General features: G+C 40.5%; 1 protein-coding gene across 3 annotated transcripts; it reads right to left on the bottom strand.

Moving 5' to 3' along the window:
- Nucleotides 1–127: 127 nt before the first annotated feature.
- LOC135568601 (gasdermin-E-like) lies at nucleotides 128–14,848 on the bottom strand. Of its 3 annotated transcripts, none has more exons than XM_065015410.1 (10): nucleotides 14,708–14,848; nucleotides 13,861–14,116; nucleotides 6,449–6,653; nucleotides 3,912–4,086; nucleotides 3,677–3,797; nucleotides 2,738–2,863; nucleotides 1,364–1,491; nucleotides 1,066–1,237; nucleotides 885–958; nucleotides 128–790 (listed from the first exon to the last, which is right to left on the bottom strand). In XM_065015410.1, exons 2-10 carry the CDS (start codon nucleotides 14,090–14,092, stop codon nucleotides 557–559), a joined length of 1,467 nt encoding a protein of 488 aa, XP_064871482.1. In that variant the 5' UTR covers nucleotides 14,093–14,116; nucleotides 14,708–14,848; the 3' UTR covers nucleotides 128–556. The 3 variants fall into 3 exon arrangements, with proteins under 3 accessions (XP_064871482.1, XP_064871481.1, XP_064871480.1); XM_065015409.1 differs by lacking the exon at nucleotides 14,708–14,848 and adding an exon at nucleotides 14,531–14,679; XM_065015408.1 differs by lacking the exon at nucleotides 14,708–14,848 and adding an exon at nucleotides 14,393–14,511.
- Nucleotides 14,849–15,819: the final 971 nt, after the last annotated feature.

Below are 15,819 nucleotides of genomic sequence, written 5' to 3'. Positions count from 1 at the left end.
ATATCGCCAGACTGGCTAGAATGCTTATCTACACAGGCTGACCTTGGCTCTAGGCGAGGTGGGAAGGCTTGAGAACTATAGAGCCTTTCTACCAGTGTCAAGAAGAGACAGAACATTTAGAAAACGCTGATGTCATTTTCAGTTTATAACCTGTGGTAAAATGTGTAATGAGCAGTACTCACGAGAATAAACACAGCTGGTTGATTTCAAAGGCTGGTCTCTGTCCATTTTATACCAATAAGGGTCTTACAACCTCTTATGAATTGACAGAGTGATTAATTTGAATTGGTTATTAAAACAGAGGAATTTAATTCCTGTAACACCATCTGAAACCATAACATTAGGAACACATGGACGCTAATATACCAGCTATACCACATATTGTTTTATACATTTTTCTTCGTGTGCATTATCTTGTTTTTTATACTTTTTACTCCTGCTCTAAGTATCTTTGCAATCGTCAACAATACGTTATAAAATGTGACATTTCTGAAATTCATCCCTGGCGGTGCAGTTTATATATCCACTTTGTAGCACAAGGAATGTTTATATTCAGCTAAATCTTTCCTAAAGAGGCCAGGCCATTCACAGTGATACTCAAGACTAGAGGAAGGTATCCAGGCTGGTCCTTCATCTCTGTCCTCAGTGTGTCCTCCTTTCTCTTCAGTGTAACTTCAGAGTGACCAAAGAGACTCTCTGTCCTCTGATACAGCTCCTCCTCAGTCAGAACAGCCAGACCTGCATCTCTCAGAGAGAGGGTCTCCCCACTCCCTGCTGCCACATGCTGCACCTGGAGGACCAGCAGCACAGGAATAAGCTTACATGCACTCTTTTCTAAAAGGTCATATAGGACTAGAGGCTCAATCAAGCAGGTGTGAACTCACCAGGATCTGCAGGGCCTGTAAGTCTGGAGGACTGCAACAGGATCCCAACACAGAGAGACCCTCATCTGTCATTCCTGAATAAATAAATATACACACATAAAACCACAGTAGTGAACCTAGTTTCCCAGGAACTGATCAAATAATAACTGGAGAATCCTGTGAAAACTGCTCTCTATCTCACCGTCCATGGCACTGACAATGAGGTGGACGGCACTGAGACGTGAGGATCTGATCACGTCCTCATCCTTCCCAACACATTGGTCTACAAGATCCAGTATGGCCTGGACTGTTTCCCTCTCAGACTCTTCCAGGACACCCAGGTCAGGAGTCTCACCATCACACATCTGATCCAGCTGTGATGAGAGAGAATGATATTCATCCCTGCTATTAGGTGTGTGTGTGTGTGTGTGTGTGTGTGTGTGTGTGTGTGTGTGTGTGTGTGTGTGTGTGTGTGCCCTGTTTCTGTATGTCTCACTCACCACACTCTCCAGCACACTGACTGCCTTTCTGTCCTCCATGGTTGTCTTGAGGAGCTGGAGCAGAGAGGAACGTGTGTCTGCTGGCAGGACTGACAGCAGCTGGAAATGACCCCTCAGTTTCTCCAGTTCTGTCAACACACAAACAACAGACAGAACAGAACGTATTACTTTGTAAAATATTGATCAATGGGTTTTTTTATATACCAAAAGTGTGGTAACTTCATAATTACTAATCAAAAAGAACAACTTAAATATTGAACATTCCATTCAGTAGACTACATTACATGTTGACCAGACGTTCCATTCAGTAGACTACATTACATTTTGACCAGACATTCCATTCAGTAGACTACATTACATGTTGACCAGGCATTCCATTCAGTAGACTACATGTTGACCAGACGTTCCATTCAGTAGACTACATTACATGTTCACCAGGTGTTCCATTCAGTAGACTACATTACATTTTGACCAGACATTCCATTCAGTAGACTACATGTTGACCAGACATTCCATTCAGTAGACTACATTACATTTTGACCAGACATTCCATTCAGTAGACTACATTACATGTTGACCAGACATTCCATTCAGTAGACTACATTACATTTTGACCAGACATTCCATTCAGTAGACTACATGTTGACCAGACGTTCCATTCAGTAGACTACATTACATGTTGACCAGGTGTTCCATTCAGTAGACTACATTACATGTTGACCAAACGTTCCATTCAGTAGACTACATTACATGTTGACCAGGTGTTCCATTCAGTAGACTACATTACATGTTGACCAGGTGTTCCATTCAGTAGACTACATTACATGTTGACAAGACGTTCTATTCAGTAGACTACATGTTGACCAAACGTTCCATTCAGTACACTACATTACATGTTGACCAGACGTTCCATTCAGTAGACTACATTACATGTTGACCAAACGTTCCATTCAGTAGACTACATTACATGTTGACCAGACATTCCATTCAGTAGACTACATTACATGTTGACCAGACATTCCATTCAGTACACTACATTACATGTTGACCAGACGTTCCATTCAGTAGACTACATTACATGTTGACCAGACATTCCATTCAGTAGACTACATTACATGTTGACCAGACATTCCATTCAGTAGACTACATTACATGTTGACCAGATGTTCCATTCAGTAGACTACATTACATGTTGACCAGACATTCCATTCAGTACACTACATTACATGTTGACCAAACGTTCCATTCAGTAGACTACATTACATGTTGACCAGATGTTCCATTCAGTAGACTACATGTTGACCAGACGTTCCATTCAGTAGACTACATGTTGACCACTAAACAGGAGACATTACCCTCCACTGGCATTATTACCTTTGTTCAGATTTAAGGGGCTGTTGGCATCAAAGTCGCCTACCAGGTCCATAAATCCATCCTCTTCAATCTCGTAATTTGACCTAACCTTTTCAAAGCCCCCATTGTTGGAGAAGAGGCACAGCTCTGTGGACAAGAGCAGACAACAGTCATAACCAGTAACACACAGACAGATACAGTGGCTGTACTAAATACAGTGGCTGTACTAAATACAGTGGCTATACTAAATACAGTGGCTATACTAAATACAGTGGCTATACTAAATACAGTGGCTGTACTAAATACAGTGTATATACTAAATACAGTGGCTATACTAAATACAGTGGCTGTACTAAATACAGTGGATATACTAAATACAGTGGATATACTCAATACAGTGGCTATACTAAATACAGTGGCTATACTAAATACAGTGGATATAATAAATACAGTGGCTGTACTAAATACAGTGGCTATACTAAATACAGTGGATATAATAAATACAGTGGCTGTACTAAATACAGTGGCTATACTAAATACAGTGGATATAATAAATACAGTGGCTGTACTAAATACAGTGGCCATACTAAATACAGTGGCTATACTAAATACAGTGGCTGTACTAAATACAGTGGCTATACTAAATACAGTGGATATAATAAATACAGTGGCCATACTAAATACAGTGGATATAATAAATACTCTGAGGAACATAGATGCTGGCTGTGTACTTTACCATGCAGCTATACCTGGGACATTGATAAACCATACACAGTAACACACAGACAGATACAGTGGCTATACTAAATACAGTGGCTGTACTAAATACAGTGGCCATACTAAATACAGTGGATATAATAAATACACTGAGGAACATAGACACTGGCTGTGTACTTTACCATGGTACTTATTAACCATGCAGCTATACCTGGGACATTGACAAACCATACACTTCCTCACCAAACTGTCCATTGCGTTTGACCTTGAGTTCAATCAGACTGAAGGCCACAACAGTATATTCAGGAATCTTCAGTGACACATCACTATCTGTCTGAGTACTGCCGCTCTGCTTCATAGAGGCCTGTGGAGGAAATGTCAAATCAGTCAGAGACGTTTGGTGCCCGTTTTCCACTCATGAAAATATGATAAAAACATAATTCACTTCAGTAGAACGCCTAGTAATCTTTCCTACTACCTTCACGCTCAGGGCCACGCAGGCGCTCATGTTGGCTCCTGCATTGCCACGCTTCCGGACTTTGTTTGTGACCGGGCAAGGTTGTGATGTCATAATCCTCTCCGTCAACACCCCTAATATTGCCCTGGGCTTCTCCCGGGTCTGCTTGATCACAGGGTGGGTCATGTCCAGGCGTCTGAAGGAGGGACCCAAATAAAAGATGTTATACAAAATATAGAGTGGGCAAGCAAATATAATTTAAAGGTACTAGTTATGCTTCTTACTAGAGGGTTATTCTTGAACTGCTATGTCTTTTACATCCCTCGCCGTTACAACCATGAAAAACCCTTTCAAGGCTCTCTTCAACCTGTAACACTGAAGCGTTATGGATTACGCAAAAGAAATGTAAAAGTCATTTCCGTTTGATCCGACATATGCAGCGTTTACCAGGGAAATAATCATCATGCATTTCAATCACACTGTAAAGCTGAATTTCCGTGATCTGGATTGAGTACAGCCCTAAAATGACAAATACTTTTAGTTGATATTGAACTGTTTATCAATGTGAAAACATAATGTAAGTCCTTTACATTGCAAAACATTATTTTTATGTATTGTTTAATGAACTTAAGGAAAGCAAATAGGTTTGTCCCAGTAGTGATGTGTAGAGTTGTAGCGACATGTTTCAGGGATTTAGAGACATCGATCTATTATTTTGAATGATAGAAAGTAAATAAAAGTATTTGATATATTGTATAGATCAATAAAAACAAAGGCTTTTAAAATACTTTTTTTAACAAATATAATGTGTCCTTAAGTTTCATGTCATTAGTGTTCCCACCTTGTAAATCACTCATTAAAATAATATAAAAAGGACATTAAGCATTCTCTCAAGTGGCAAACTGTTATACTAGCTAATCACACCCTTTAAGTACAGTATGTCAGACATTTGAGGATTTTATTGATCATTTGGTGTGTGTCTAAATAAAACGTGTATTTGCTGTTACTCAATTTAAATGAAGGGAAATTACATTGTGAGCTAAATACTTAATCATATCTCTTTAGTAAACTATTTTTTAAAAGGTTAATGACCTTTAGATTTGGACATCAACGCTGCATACTGTACATGTCGTCTCAGGTGTAAATGACCTTCCATGGTCCGGATTGAATCTAGACCCTGCGATTCTTTAGTGTTATGCTGATTGTGATAGCAGTGAGGATTCTAAGCTGTATTCTAAGTATGAATCGAGACCCTGCGATTCTTTAGTGTTATGCTGATTGTGAAAGCAGTGAGGATTCTAAGCTGTATTCTAAGTATGAATCTCGACCATGCCATTCTTTAGTGTTATGCTGATTGTGAAAGCAGTGAGGATTCTAAGCTGTATTCTAAGTATGAATCTCGACCATGCCATTCTTTAGTGTTATGCTGATTGTGATAGCAGTGAGGATTCTAAGCTGTATTCTAAGTATGAATCTCGACCCTGCCATTCTTTAGTGTTATGCTGATTGTGAAAGCAGTGAGGATTCTAAGCTGTATTCTAAGTATGAATCTCGACCATGCCATTCTTTAGTGTTATGCTGATTGTGAAAGCAGTGAGGATTCTAAGCTGTATTCTAAGTATGAATCTCGACCATGCCATTCTTTAGTGTTATGCTGATTGTGATAGCAGTGAGGATTCTAAGCTGAATTCTAAGTATGAATCGAGACCCTGCGATTCTTTAGTGTTATGCTGATTGTGATAGCAGTGAGGATTCTAAGCTGTATTCTAAGTATGAGGAAGTTGCTAAATCAGTACAGTTCCATCAGTACAGTTTCTTTGTCATCTGACAGAACTTCAACCAGAAAACGCCCTTTTTACAACCAGTATACAACCTGACCATGATGTCAGATTAGATGCCAGCATGACCGCATTGCAACCCATTTTGCCTGCTGGCCTTGGGTCTAAATATTGACTCCTTGGGCAGGTGAACCGTATGATTGTAGTTAACATACCAACCTGGACTCCTTGGGCAGGTGAACCATATGATTGTAGTTAACATACCAACCTGGACTCCTTGGGCAGGTGAACCGTATGATTGTAGTTAACATACCAACCTGGACTCCTTGGGCAGGTGAACCGTATGATTGTAGTTAACATACCAACCTGGACTCCTTGGGCAGGTGAACCGTATGATTGTAGTTAACATACCAACCTGGACTCCTTGGGCAGGTGAACCGTATGATTGTAGTTAACATACCAACCTGGACTCCTTGGGCAGGTGAACCATATGATTGTAGTTAACATACCAACCTGGACTCAGGGATTGAAGTAAACTTAAATCTATCTCTCTCCATTTAGTGTAATATGTTACGTTTCGTATGTATTCATTTGTGGATGTTCATCATTCATTTCATATGATATGTTACGAAATACTATTCGTATGATATGTTACGAATTACTATTCGTGTGACATGTTACTAATTGCAACCCAGATTCACCTGGTCAGTCTGTCATGGAAAGAGCAGGTGTTCTTAATGTTTTGTACACTCAGTGTATGTACAGTATAGGGGAACTCACTTGTCTTTCGAGTAGTTAACCAACTCCTTCACTTCCACCTCCTCTTTCTTCAGTCTGCCAAAGGACGACTCTTGTTCGTTGAAGCATTTTAAGCCCAAGTTAAGTTTTAAATCAGCCGCCAATCCCTCCACATTTCCTTCTGAGTTCATCTCTTTCTTGTCAGCAAATGTCCCACTGTGGTCCACGAAGTCAGACTCCTTCACATCTGAGGGAACATTCAACATTAGAATTCAACATGATCATTTTCATCATTTTTTCATAAAGGGGGAATTCAGACCCGAGTTATGCGCACATACATTTAATTTATTTCACTTCTTGGCACTTTTCTCTCTACACGTATTCTGACCTTGATTGAATTCCCTCATAATCCCACCACCTTCACACACACAGAAATCATGAATAAGGTTGAGCAACCTATCGGTTCCAAGTGGAAAAACATCGTCTTGGTCCTGCGTCGCTCAGTTGGAAGAGCACGGCGCTGTGGCGCTATTTTACTCACGTTAGTCTGTCAACCATGTCCAATCACCCACCATCGCCATGTCTACGTTTCAAAAGCCAATCATGTATATAGCCATAGCTCACATTACCTATATATCTATGAGGGGCGGCAGGTAGCATAGCGGTTAAAAGTGTTGGGTCTGTATCAGAAAGGTTGCTGGTTCAAATCCCAGAGCCGACAAGGTGAAAAATCTGTCGTTCTGGTCTTGAGCATGGCAATTAATCCCCAACAACTGCTCCTCATGTCCCAATGATGTTGATTAAGGCAGCCCCCCACACCTCTCTCATTCAGACACATTTCACTTGAATGCATTCAGTTGTGCAGCTGACTAGCCCATTTGTTTGGGAATTCAAATCAGTCAGGTGATATATCAGCATGATTAATATCAGCATGATATAGCCAAAGTTAACTAATTTGCCATGATGCTTGATTAGCATACTTGCTTGAATACCAACTAATGTCCCATTAACACCATGTACTCTTGTAGGCTAAATGTCATAGAATATGAGGAGTGAAAGAGACGACTGGGTTTTATGTCAGAAGTGAATGGTTTTCTAGAGAAAGCCAGATGGCGTTGGAATGTGTTGGGGGACGGAACGAGAGCCTGTCGTCGGAAGGAGTGGACCAAAGCACAGAGTGAAAAGTGTTCATCATTTATTTTATTATCAAAAAACACTCGAACGAAGTAACAAAACAAAAGCCAACAGTTCTGTCAGGTAACAGAGACTAAACAGAAAATAAATACCCACAAAACACAGGTGGGAAAAGGCTTGTTGTAAGTATGATTCCCAATCAGAGACAACGATAGACAGCTGCCTCTGATTGGGAACCATACTCGGCCAAAACAAAGAAATAGACAACATAGAACGCCCACCCAAAATAACACCCTGACCTAACCCAAATAGAGAAATAAAACGTCTCTCTAAGGTCAGGGCGTGACAATTAGCCTAGTTTCCATTAGGTTTCCATTGTATTGCTAATTGTTCTTGTGGTTGTGTGATACATTCATCCTGTTGGTTACAGCCCCATAAGAGAGTGGATGTCCTGCTTGCAGACATTTGCCACTACAGGGGTTTGGCCTGTCGATGTGGCAACATACCAGCTCCGAGGAAGAAAAGGTGGCAGGACCTCTTTCAGAGGGTACTGTATGTATTATGACGAGAGATAATGGCCATGCATAGGCCTATGACATTTGAACTTTGTGTTCATCTAGAAAACCGACTGTATGACTAGAAATACCTGTCATTAAATGTAGGTCTTAAATACTAATAAACAGAAACTTTATTACAATATTAGGCCATCAAATTATCATGGCATATTGTTACAAAGAGACTATACACAGTGTCAAAGTCTCAAGCTGTGATCTTATCAACCAATCATGACAGGTTAAGGAAAGTTCCAGAGAGAGCTGGAGATCATCACCCCTTGACTCTTGGATTCGGGGTGTGGAAGAGGCGTAGTGGGGGCGAGCTGCTTGAGAGTGGTGTGAGATGGTGAAGTCACCAGCAGAGGACTTCCTAACACATGCTTCCTTATAACAACAACCTGATTATCACTGTACCCTGCAATTACATATGTTACATGTTACGGTGAGATATTGACATATTAAATACATGTTAGAGAAGAAGCATAGAATATGAGGAGTGAAAGAGACGACTGGGTTATATATCAGAAGTGAATGGTTTTCTAGAGAAAGCCAGATGGCGTTGGAATGTGTTGGGGGACGGAACGAGAGCACCGTGTTGATACAGGAAAGACAGATGGACATCTGTGGATTAGGTGAAGGAGGGGTTGAGGTCAGGAGGTGAGGACAGGTCACCTTAAGGGAGTAATAAGGGTTTGATATCCTGTTACCCGTGTCCTGTAGAACCACAAGATGTAAGGATTGGAGAGAAGTGGGATTATATAACTGTGATGGTGAGAAATGTTTTTCTGTCTGAATTACAACTGTACAGAACCTTTGGGCAGAATTAAACTTGATTAAAGCTTCTCTAGTGTCCGTGAGTTATTTACTCTGAAAAGTAAGAACCTAACAGATGGCGCTGCGAGCAGAGTTCACCATGATTTGTCATCAAACCAAAGAGTCCACATCAGTGGAGCAGAGCTGGCAACAAACAGGGTAGGCTAGTTCCTATTTCTGTTTCCACTGAGTTTTTACATCTTGGGGAGATGAGAATCGTTGGCTGAACTAATTATGGGATATGGACCTGGAGAGCCTGAGTTTAATTACATAAGCCCATTATGTAACGACCGGTTGTAGCTTTATAGTAAATGGTAAGGCCCGGAAGGTAAACTCATACAGGCTAGTACCTGTAGGGTAAGTCCTAGGGGGTAACTCCCTAGTGGGTTGGTTCCCGCTATTACTATAAAGTCAATCGTAAATCCCAGTGGGTTAATACCTGTGATTACTATAAATATAGGGTGAGTCCCGGAAGGTAAGCCCGCACAGGCTGGAACCTACATAGGGTGAGTTCTAGGGGGTAACTCCCTAGTGGGTTGGTTCCCGCTATTACTATAAAGTCAATCGTAAATCCCAGTGGGTTAATACCTGTGATTACTATAAATATAGGGTGAGTCCCTAAAGGTAAGCCCGCACAGGCTGGAACCTACGAAGGGTGAGTTCTAGGGGTAACTCCTAGTGGTTGGTTCCCGCTATTACTATAAAGTCAATAGTAAATCCCAGTGGGTTAATACCTGTGATTACTATAAATATAGGGTGAGTCCCGGAAGGTAAGCCCGCACAGGCTGGAACCTACATAGGGTGAGTTCTAGGGGTAACTCCTAGTGGGTTGGTTTCCGCTATTACTATAAAGTCAATCGTAAATCCCAGTGGGTTAATACCTGTGATTACTATAAATATAGGGTGAGTCCCGGAAGGTAAGCCCGCACAGGCTGGAACCTACATAGGGTGAGTTCTAGGGGGTAAATCCCGTAATCCCAGTGGGCGGGGTTGGTTCCCTACATAGCTATAACGGGGTGAGTTGTATTGGCCATAAAAGTGTGTGTGAATGGAAGGTTAGTTGTGTGCCCTATTGGGGTTGTAAACCATTGCAGATTATGAGGAAATAGGAAGACAAGTGTGAATTATTTGATGATGTGTGTTATCAATAATAATGATATATGAGGAAGTACTGGAAGAGGACATAACATTATGTGGAAATAGGAAGACAAGTGTGAATTATTTTGATGATGTGTGTTATCAATAATAATGATATATGAGGAAGTACTGGAATAGGACATAACATTATGTGGAAGGAAATAAAATTATGTGGATATATTGAAGCAACATCTCAAGACATCAGTCAGAAGTTAAAGCTTGGTCGCAAATGGGTCTTCCAAATGGACAATGACCCCAAGCATACTTCCAAAGTTGTGGCAAAATGTCTTAAGGACAATAAAGTCAAGGTATTGGAATGGGCATCACAAAGCCCTGACCTCAATCCTATAGAACATTTGTGTGTTTCGAGCAAAGGAGGCCTACAAACCTGACTCAGTTACACCAGCTCTGTCAGGAGGAATGGGCCAAAATTCACCCAATTTATTGTGGGAGGCTTGTGGAAGGCTACCCGAAACGTTTGACCCAAGTTAAACAATTTAAAGGCAATGTTACCAAATACGAATTGAGTGTATGTAAACTTCTGACCCACTGGGAACGTGATGAAAGAAATAAAAGCTGAAATAAATCATTCTCTCTACTATTATTCTGACATTTCACTTAAAATAAAGTGGTGATCCTAAATTTTATTAGGATTAAATGTCAGATATTGTGAAAACCGAGTTTAAATGTATTTGGCTAAGGTGTATGTAAACTTCCGACTTCCACTATATATACAGTCGTGTCCAAAAGTTTTGAGAATGACACAAATATTAATTTTCACAAAGTTTGCTGCTTCAGTGTCTTTAGATATTTTTGTCAGATATTACTATGGAATACTGAAGTATAATTACAAGCTTTTCATAAGCGTCAAAGGCTTTTATTGACAATTACATGAAGTTGATGCAAAGAGTCAATGTTTGCAGTGTTGACCCTTCTTTTTCAAGACCTCTGCAATCCGCCCTGACATGCTGTCAATTAACTTCTGATCCACATCCTGAATGATGGCAGCCCATTCTTGCGTAATCAATGCTTGGAGTTTGTCAGAATTTGTGGGTTTTTGTTTGTCCATCCGCCTCTTGAGGATTGACCACAAGTTCTCAATGGGATTAAGGTCTGGGGGAGTTTCCTGGCCATGGACCCAAAATATCGATGTTTTGTTCCCGAGCCACTTAGTTATCACTTTTGCCTTATGGCAAGGTGCTCCATGCTGGAAAAGGCACCAAACTGTTCCTGGATGGTTGGGAGAAGTTGCTCTCGGAGGATGTGTTGGTACCACTCTTTATTCATGGCTGTGTTCTTAGGCAAAATTGTGAGTGAGCCAACTCCCTTGGCTGAGAAGCAACCCCACACATGAATGGTCTCAGGATGCTTTACTGCTGGCATGACACAGGACTGTTGGTAGCGCTCACCTTGTCTTATCCGGACAAGCTTTTTTTCCGGATGCCCCAAACAATCGGAAAGAGGATTCATCAGAGAAAATGACTTTACCCCAGTCCTCAGCAGTCCAATCCCTGTACCTTTTGCAGAATATCAGTCTGTCCTTGATGTTTTTCCTGGAGAGAAGTGGCTTCTTTGCTGACGGCACGTGTTTCCTTGCAGGTAACCATGATTGACAGAGGAAGAACAATGATTCCAAGCACCACTCTCCTTTTGAAGCTTCTAGTCTGTTATTCGAACTCAATCAGCATGACAGAGTGATCTCCAGCCTTGTCCTCTCACACCTATGTTAACGAGAGAATCACTGACATGATGTCAGCTGGTCCTTTTGTGGCAGGGCTGAAATGCAGTGGAAATGTTTTCTTGGGATTCAGTTCATTTGCATGGCAAAGAGGGACTTTGCAATTAATTGCAATTCATCTGACCACTCTTCATAACATTCTGGAGTATATGCAAATTGCCATCATACAAACTGAGGCAGCAGACTTTGTGAAAATGTATATTTGTGTCCACGACTAACTTTTGGCCACGACTATATATATATATTTATTTCACTGTGACCTGCTGCAACTGACTCAGGCAGTGAGGCAGGCTGTTGCTGAGTGAGTGAGTTAGGGGAGTGCTGGAAGGGTGTGTATGTTGAGACACTGGATTAGGGTGGTTGAGAGATAACTGCTGCAGGCAGCTTAGTCCATTATTGGCTGAGTCACATGAGTGAGAGGAGACAAAGCAGCACACTCACACTTTATGACAACTTTTTACCAGTTGTAGGTAGGCTATTTAGAATGCCATTATGGAGTCACCTATTTTTCCCAACCATTTTACAATAAAACATGTTAACACGCTACAACTGATGCGCATCAAGAAATACCGGTGACAAAACACAGGATAACCACTTTGGGCAAATTAGAATAATTCACGTGGAGGTGGTTTAAACACCCTTCTAATGTGGACTGGGTTTTACACATGCTCAGTTCTAGGGTTTCCGGGATGTGCTAGTGGAAATCCTAAATGGAAGTTCTGGAACTCCCTCGCTGATTCTGTGATTGGGAAAAGTCCTCAATGAAACAGACAAATGTGAAGAATGACACGTTTGCATCCGTTGACCTATTAGCCTATTAATTGATATGCCATTGCTGGCTACTGTAGAATATCATTTGACAAAATAAATATGTTGAAATGGAGTTGCTGGAGTCAATGCAAATCAATTTGTGCCACTTGTGTAGCCTACATGGAGCTGGAACACGGATTTAATAAATAGCCTGTAACTTCAGTTTAATGTTGTTATAGCCAAGTGTTATTATGAAGTTATTAATGGCCATGTTTAGTTTATTCAATTGTAAGTTATCAAAGCTCTATCGCAATTGTCATTAATTGTTAGAATGCATTAGATTGATGGTAACAATCAGGTAAACAAACACTGGCTGTTGTTGACAAGCATAGTCAGTTCATATAGATATTATTCATATTTAATTCAGTGATTGAAATTATGACCCATGCTATATCAGACCGTGTACCATGGGTATGACAAAATATGTATTTTTACTGTTCTAATTACGTTGGTAACCAGTTTATAATAGTTTATAATAACCAGTTTATAATAGCAATAAGGCACCTAGGGGGTTTGTGGTATATGGCCAATATACCACAGCCAAAGGCTGTATCCAGGCACTTGGCGTTGCATCGTGCTTCTAAGAACAGCTCTTAGCCGTGGTATATTGGCCATATACCACATCCCCTCGGGGCTTATTGATTAATCATAGGATCCCTGTCTTATAAGAGTTTATTGTTTATCTTGTCATTATTGTACTGCCGTGTATTGTTTATATGGTCTGTCTTTGAGTTTAATATCGACAGCCATTGATGGAAAATTATCTGGTGAGTTTAATAAGGGCAAATTATATTTTCTCTTGCGACATATTCAAATTCCTATATTTTATCATGTTATAGTTTGCAATAAATATTATTTGGATGAAAACCGAATTTTGCTTCTAACGTCATTACAAGTTTCGTCAATATTCCTTCTATTTGGTTGGATAACGTCAATGGAAAAAAGGTTTATTGCTGACGGAAATAAAGGTTGGACTAGTTTTCAGGCCTTTTGGGTGGGTTTTGAGTAGTCAACGTTTGGGAACATTTTCTAGACCTGGCAACCCTGCCAGAGGGTTTTTAAAAAAAAAAATTATTTTAATTTGACCTGTATTTGACTAGGTAAGTCAGTTAATAACAAATTCTTATTTTCAATGACGGCCTAGGAACAGTGGGTTAACTACCTTGTTCAGCGGCAGAACGACAGATTTTTAACTTGTCAGCTCGGGGATTCGATCTTGCAACCTTTCGGTTACTAGTCCAACACTAGTCCAATGTTCTGGTGTTTACCTGGGTTTAAAGGTTTGTCTTCAGGTTCTCCGGGTTTCAGCACATCACTCAGGGAAAAGCCTCTGGACTGGTATTTGGGTTCCTGCCAGAAGCATCCACATCTGGGCCTGGTCTTCACAATGAGTGAGAGGAGATTCAGTTTACCAGAGCTGTCGTTCAGACTGGACACAGGAATCAGGCTACCGTTAGAATCTACTTCCTTCAACATGGATTTTACGGCCTTGGAAATCATGATGGTGGTGGATCGTGTTTCTGGCTGCAGCAGATGACAAAGACACAAATGACAAAGATGTCTAAGAAACAAAACTAGGATGAACACATGAACACTCAATCAATACAACATTGGCAAGACACTCAATAATGCAAACACAAGGCTCAATTTCCCTGGGAAAAGAGTGGATCAGAACAGAGTAGCATTGCTTTTGACAAGACAGGAATACAGACAGGAAATCATTTCTGTCAAAATGGTTGGTCATTCAAGACAATCGAAAGCATGCTGTATTTTATTCTGATCGCAACACTGCTTCAATACCTGGTTCCCACTGCTTCTTCCTCTGGGTCCTTATGACTTAGAGATACGTTATGAATGAGATAGGAATATGTCTGAAATGCGTTAGCTAAGAGTTCATTACATACTAGTAGGAGGAGTCTCTTTAACTTAACCCCTTACCGGTAAACTGTCCTGTTCCACTCTTACATTCCTGCTCTTCACTTCTGTTTTATGTCATGAGAAAATAACTTCTCTAGAAGCAGTTAGAGCTACATTACTGGGAAGTATATTCTGGTTTGATGTGTTGTCATCCTCATAGCATCCTTCAACCACGCAGACGTTAGTTCTTACAAGTACCTGGATGTCCGTATGAACAATGTGCGTCGCTGTAAAGTCCAAGTAGAGTGTCTGCTCCAGTGTCCAACAACGCCTCTATTTACTACACAGACTCAGGGTTATTAGAGTTACCAGAGAATAATGCTCCTGGTCTTACATGTAATAACTCAGTAACTCATCCACTTTCACTTTCACTTTCTTCAGGCCACCGAAGCACAGCTTTGTTATTACACTGCTGCTCCTTCCTGTTTATTATCTATGCACAGTCACTTCACCCCTACCTACATGTACACTGCTGCTACTCTCTGTTTATTATCTATGCACAGTCACTTTACCACTACCTACATGTACACTGCTGCTACTCTCTGTTTATTATCTATGCACAGTCACTTTACCACTACCTACATGTACACTGCTGCTACTCTCTGTTTATTATTATCTACCCTACCTACATGTCACTTGCTACTCTGTTTATTATCTATGCACAGTCACTTTACCACTACCTACATGTACACTGCTGCTACTCTCTGTTTATTATCTATGCACAGTCACTTTACCACTACCTACATGTACACTGCTGCTACTCTCTGTTTATTATCTATGCACAGTCACTTCACCCCTACCTACATGTACACTGCTGCTACTCTCTGTTTATTATCTATGCACAGTCACTTTACCACTACCTACATGTACACTGCTGCTACTCTCTGTTTATTATCTATGCACAGTCACTTACCCTACCTACATGTACACTGCTGCTACTCTCTGTTTATTATCTATGCACAGTCACTTTACCACTACCTACAAATGACCTCAACTAACCGGTACCCCTGTATATAATCTCATTTTTGTTGTTTTATTGTGTTACTTTTTTAAATCATTTTTTACTTTAGTTTATTTGATAAACATTTTCTTAATTATTTCTTGAACTGCATTGTTGGTTAAGGGCTTGTTAATAAGCATTTCACTGTAAGTCTACACCTGTTTTGTATTGGGCGCATGTGACAAATAAAGTTTGATTTGATGAGGAATGTTTCCTTTAAGACCCTGTACACACTGAAGTTGTAGAACTAATAATGCACAATGCGCTCGGTAAAACTGGTTTAATACAACAGAGTGTTTCTGCACAAACA

This window comes from Oncorhynchus nerka, unplaced genomic scaffold (genome assembly GCF_034236695.1).
Source record: "Oncorhynchus nerka isolate Pitt River unplaced genomic scaffold, Oner_Uvic_2.0 unplaced_scaffold_1451, whole genome shotgun sequence".
In the NCBI taxonomy this organism is placed as follows: Eukaryota; Metazoa; Chordata; class Actinopteri; order Salmoniformes; family Salmonidae; genus Oncorhynchus; species Oncorhynchus nerka.
This window is presented reverse-complemented; position numbering and strand designations above follow the sequence as displayed.

What these genes read in the sequence shown, in the direction of transcription:
- LOC135568601 (XM_065015410.1), bottom strand. Translation starts at nt 14,092, where the DNA reads ATGATTTCCAAGGCCGTAAAATCCATGTTGAAGGAAGTAGATTCTAAC. An exon ending in TCAGTGTGCTGGAGAGTGTG is followed by an intron (nt 1,238 to 1,363) that starts GTGAGTGAGACA and finishes CTCTCATCACAG; the next exon opens with CTGGATCAGATGTGTGATGG. An exon ending in CATTGTCAGTGCCATGGACG is followed by an intron (nt 959 to 1,065) that starts GTGAGATAGAGA and finishes TTATTTATTCAG; the next exon opens with GAATGACAGATGAGGGTCTC.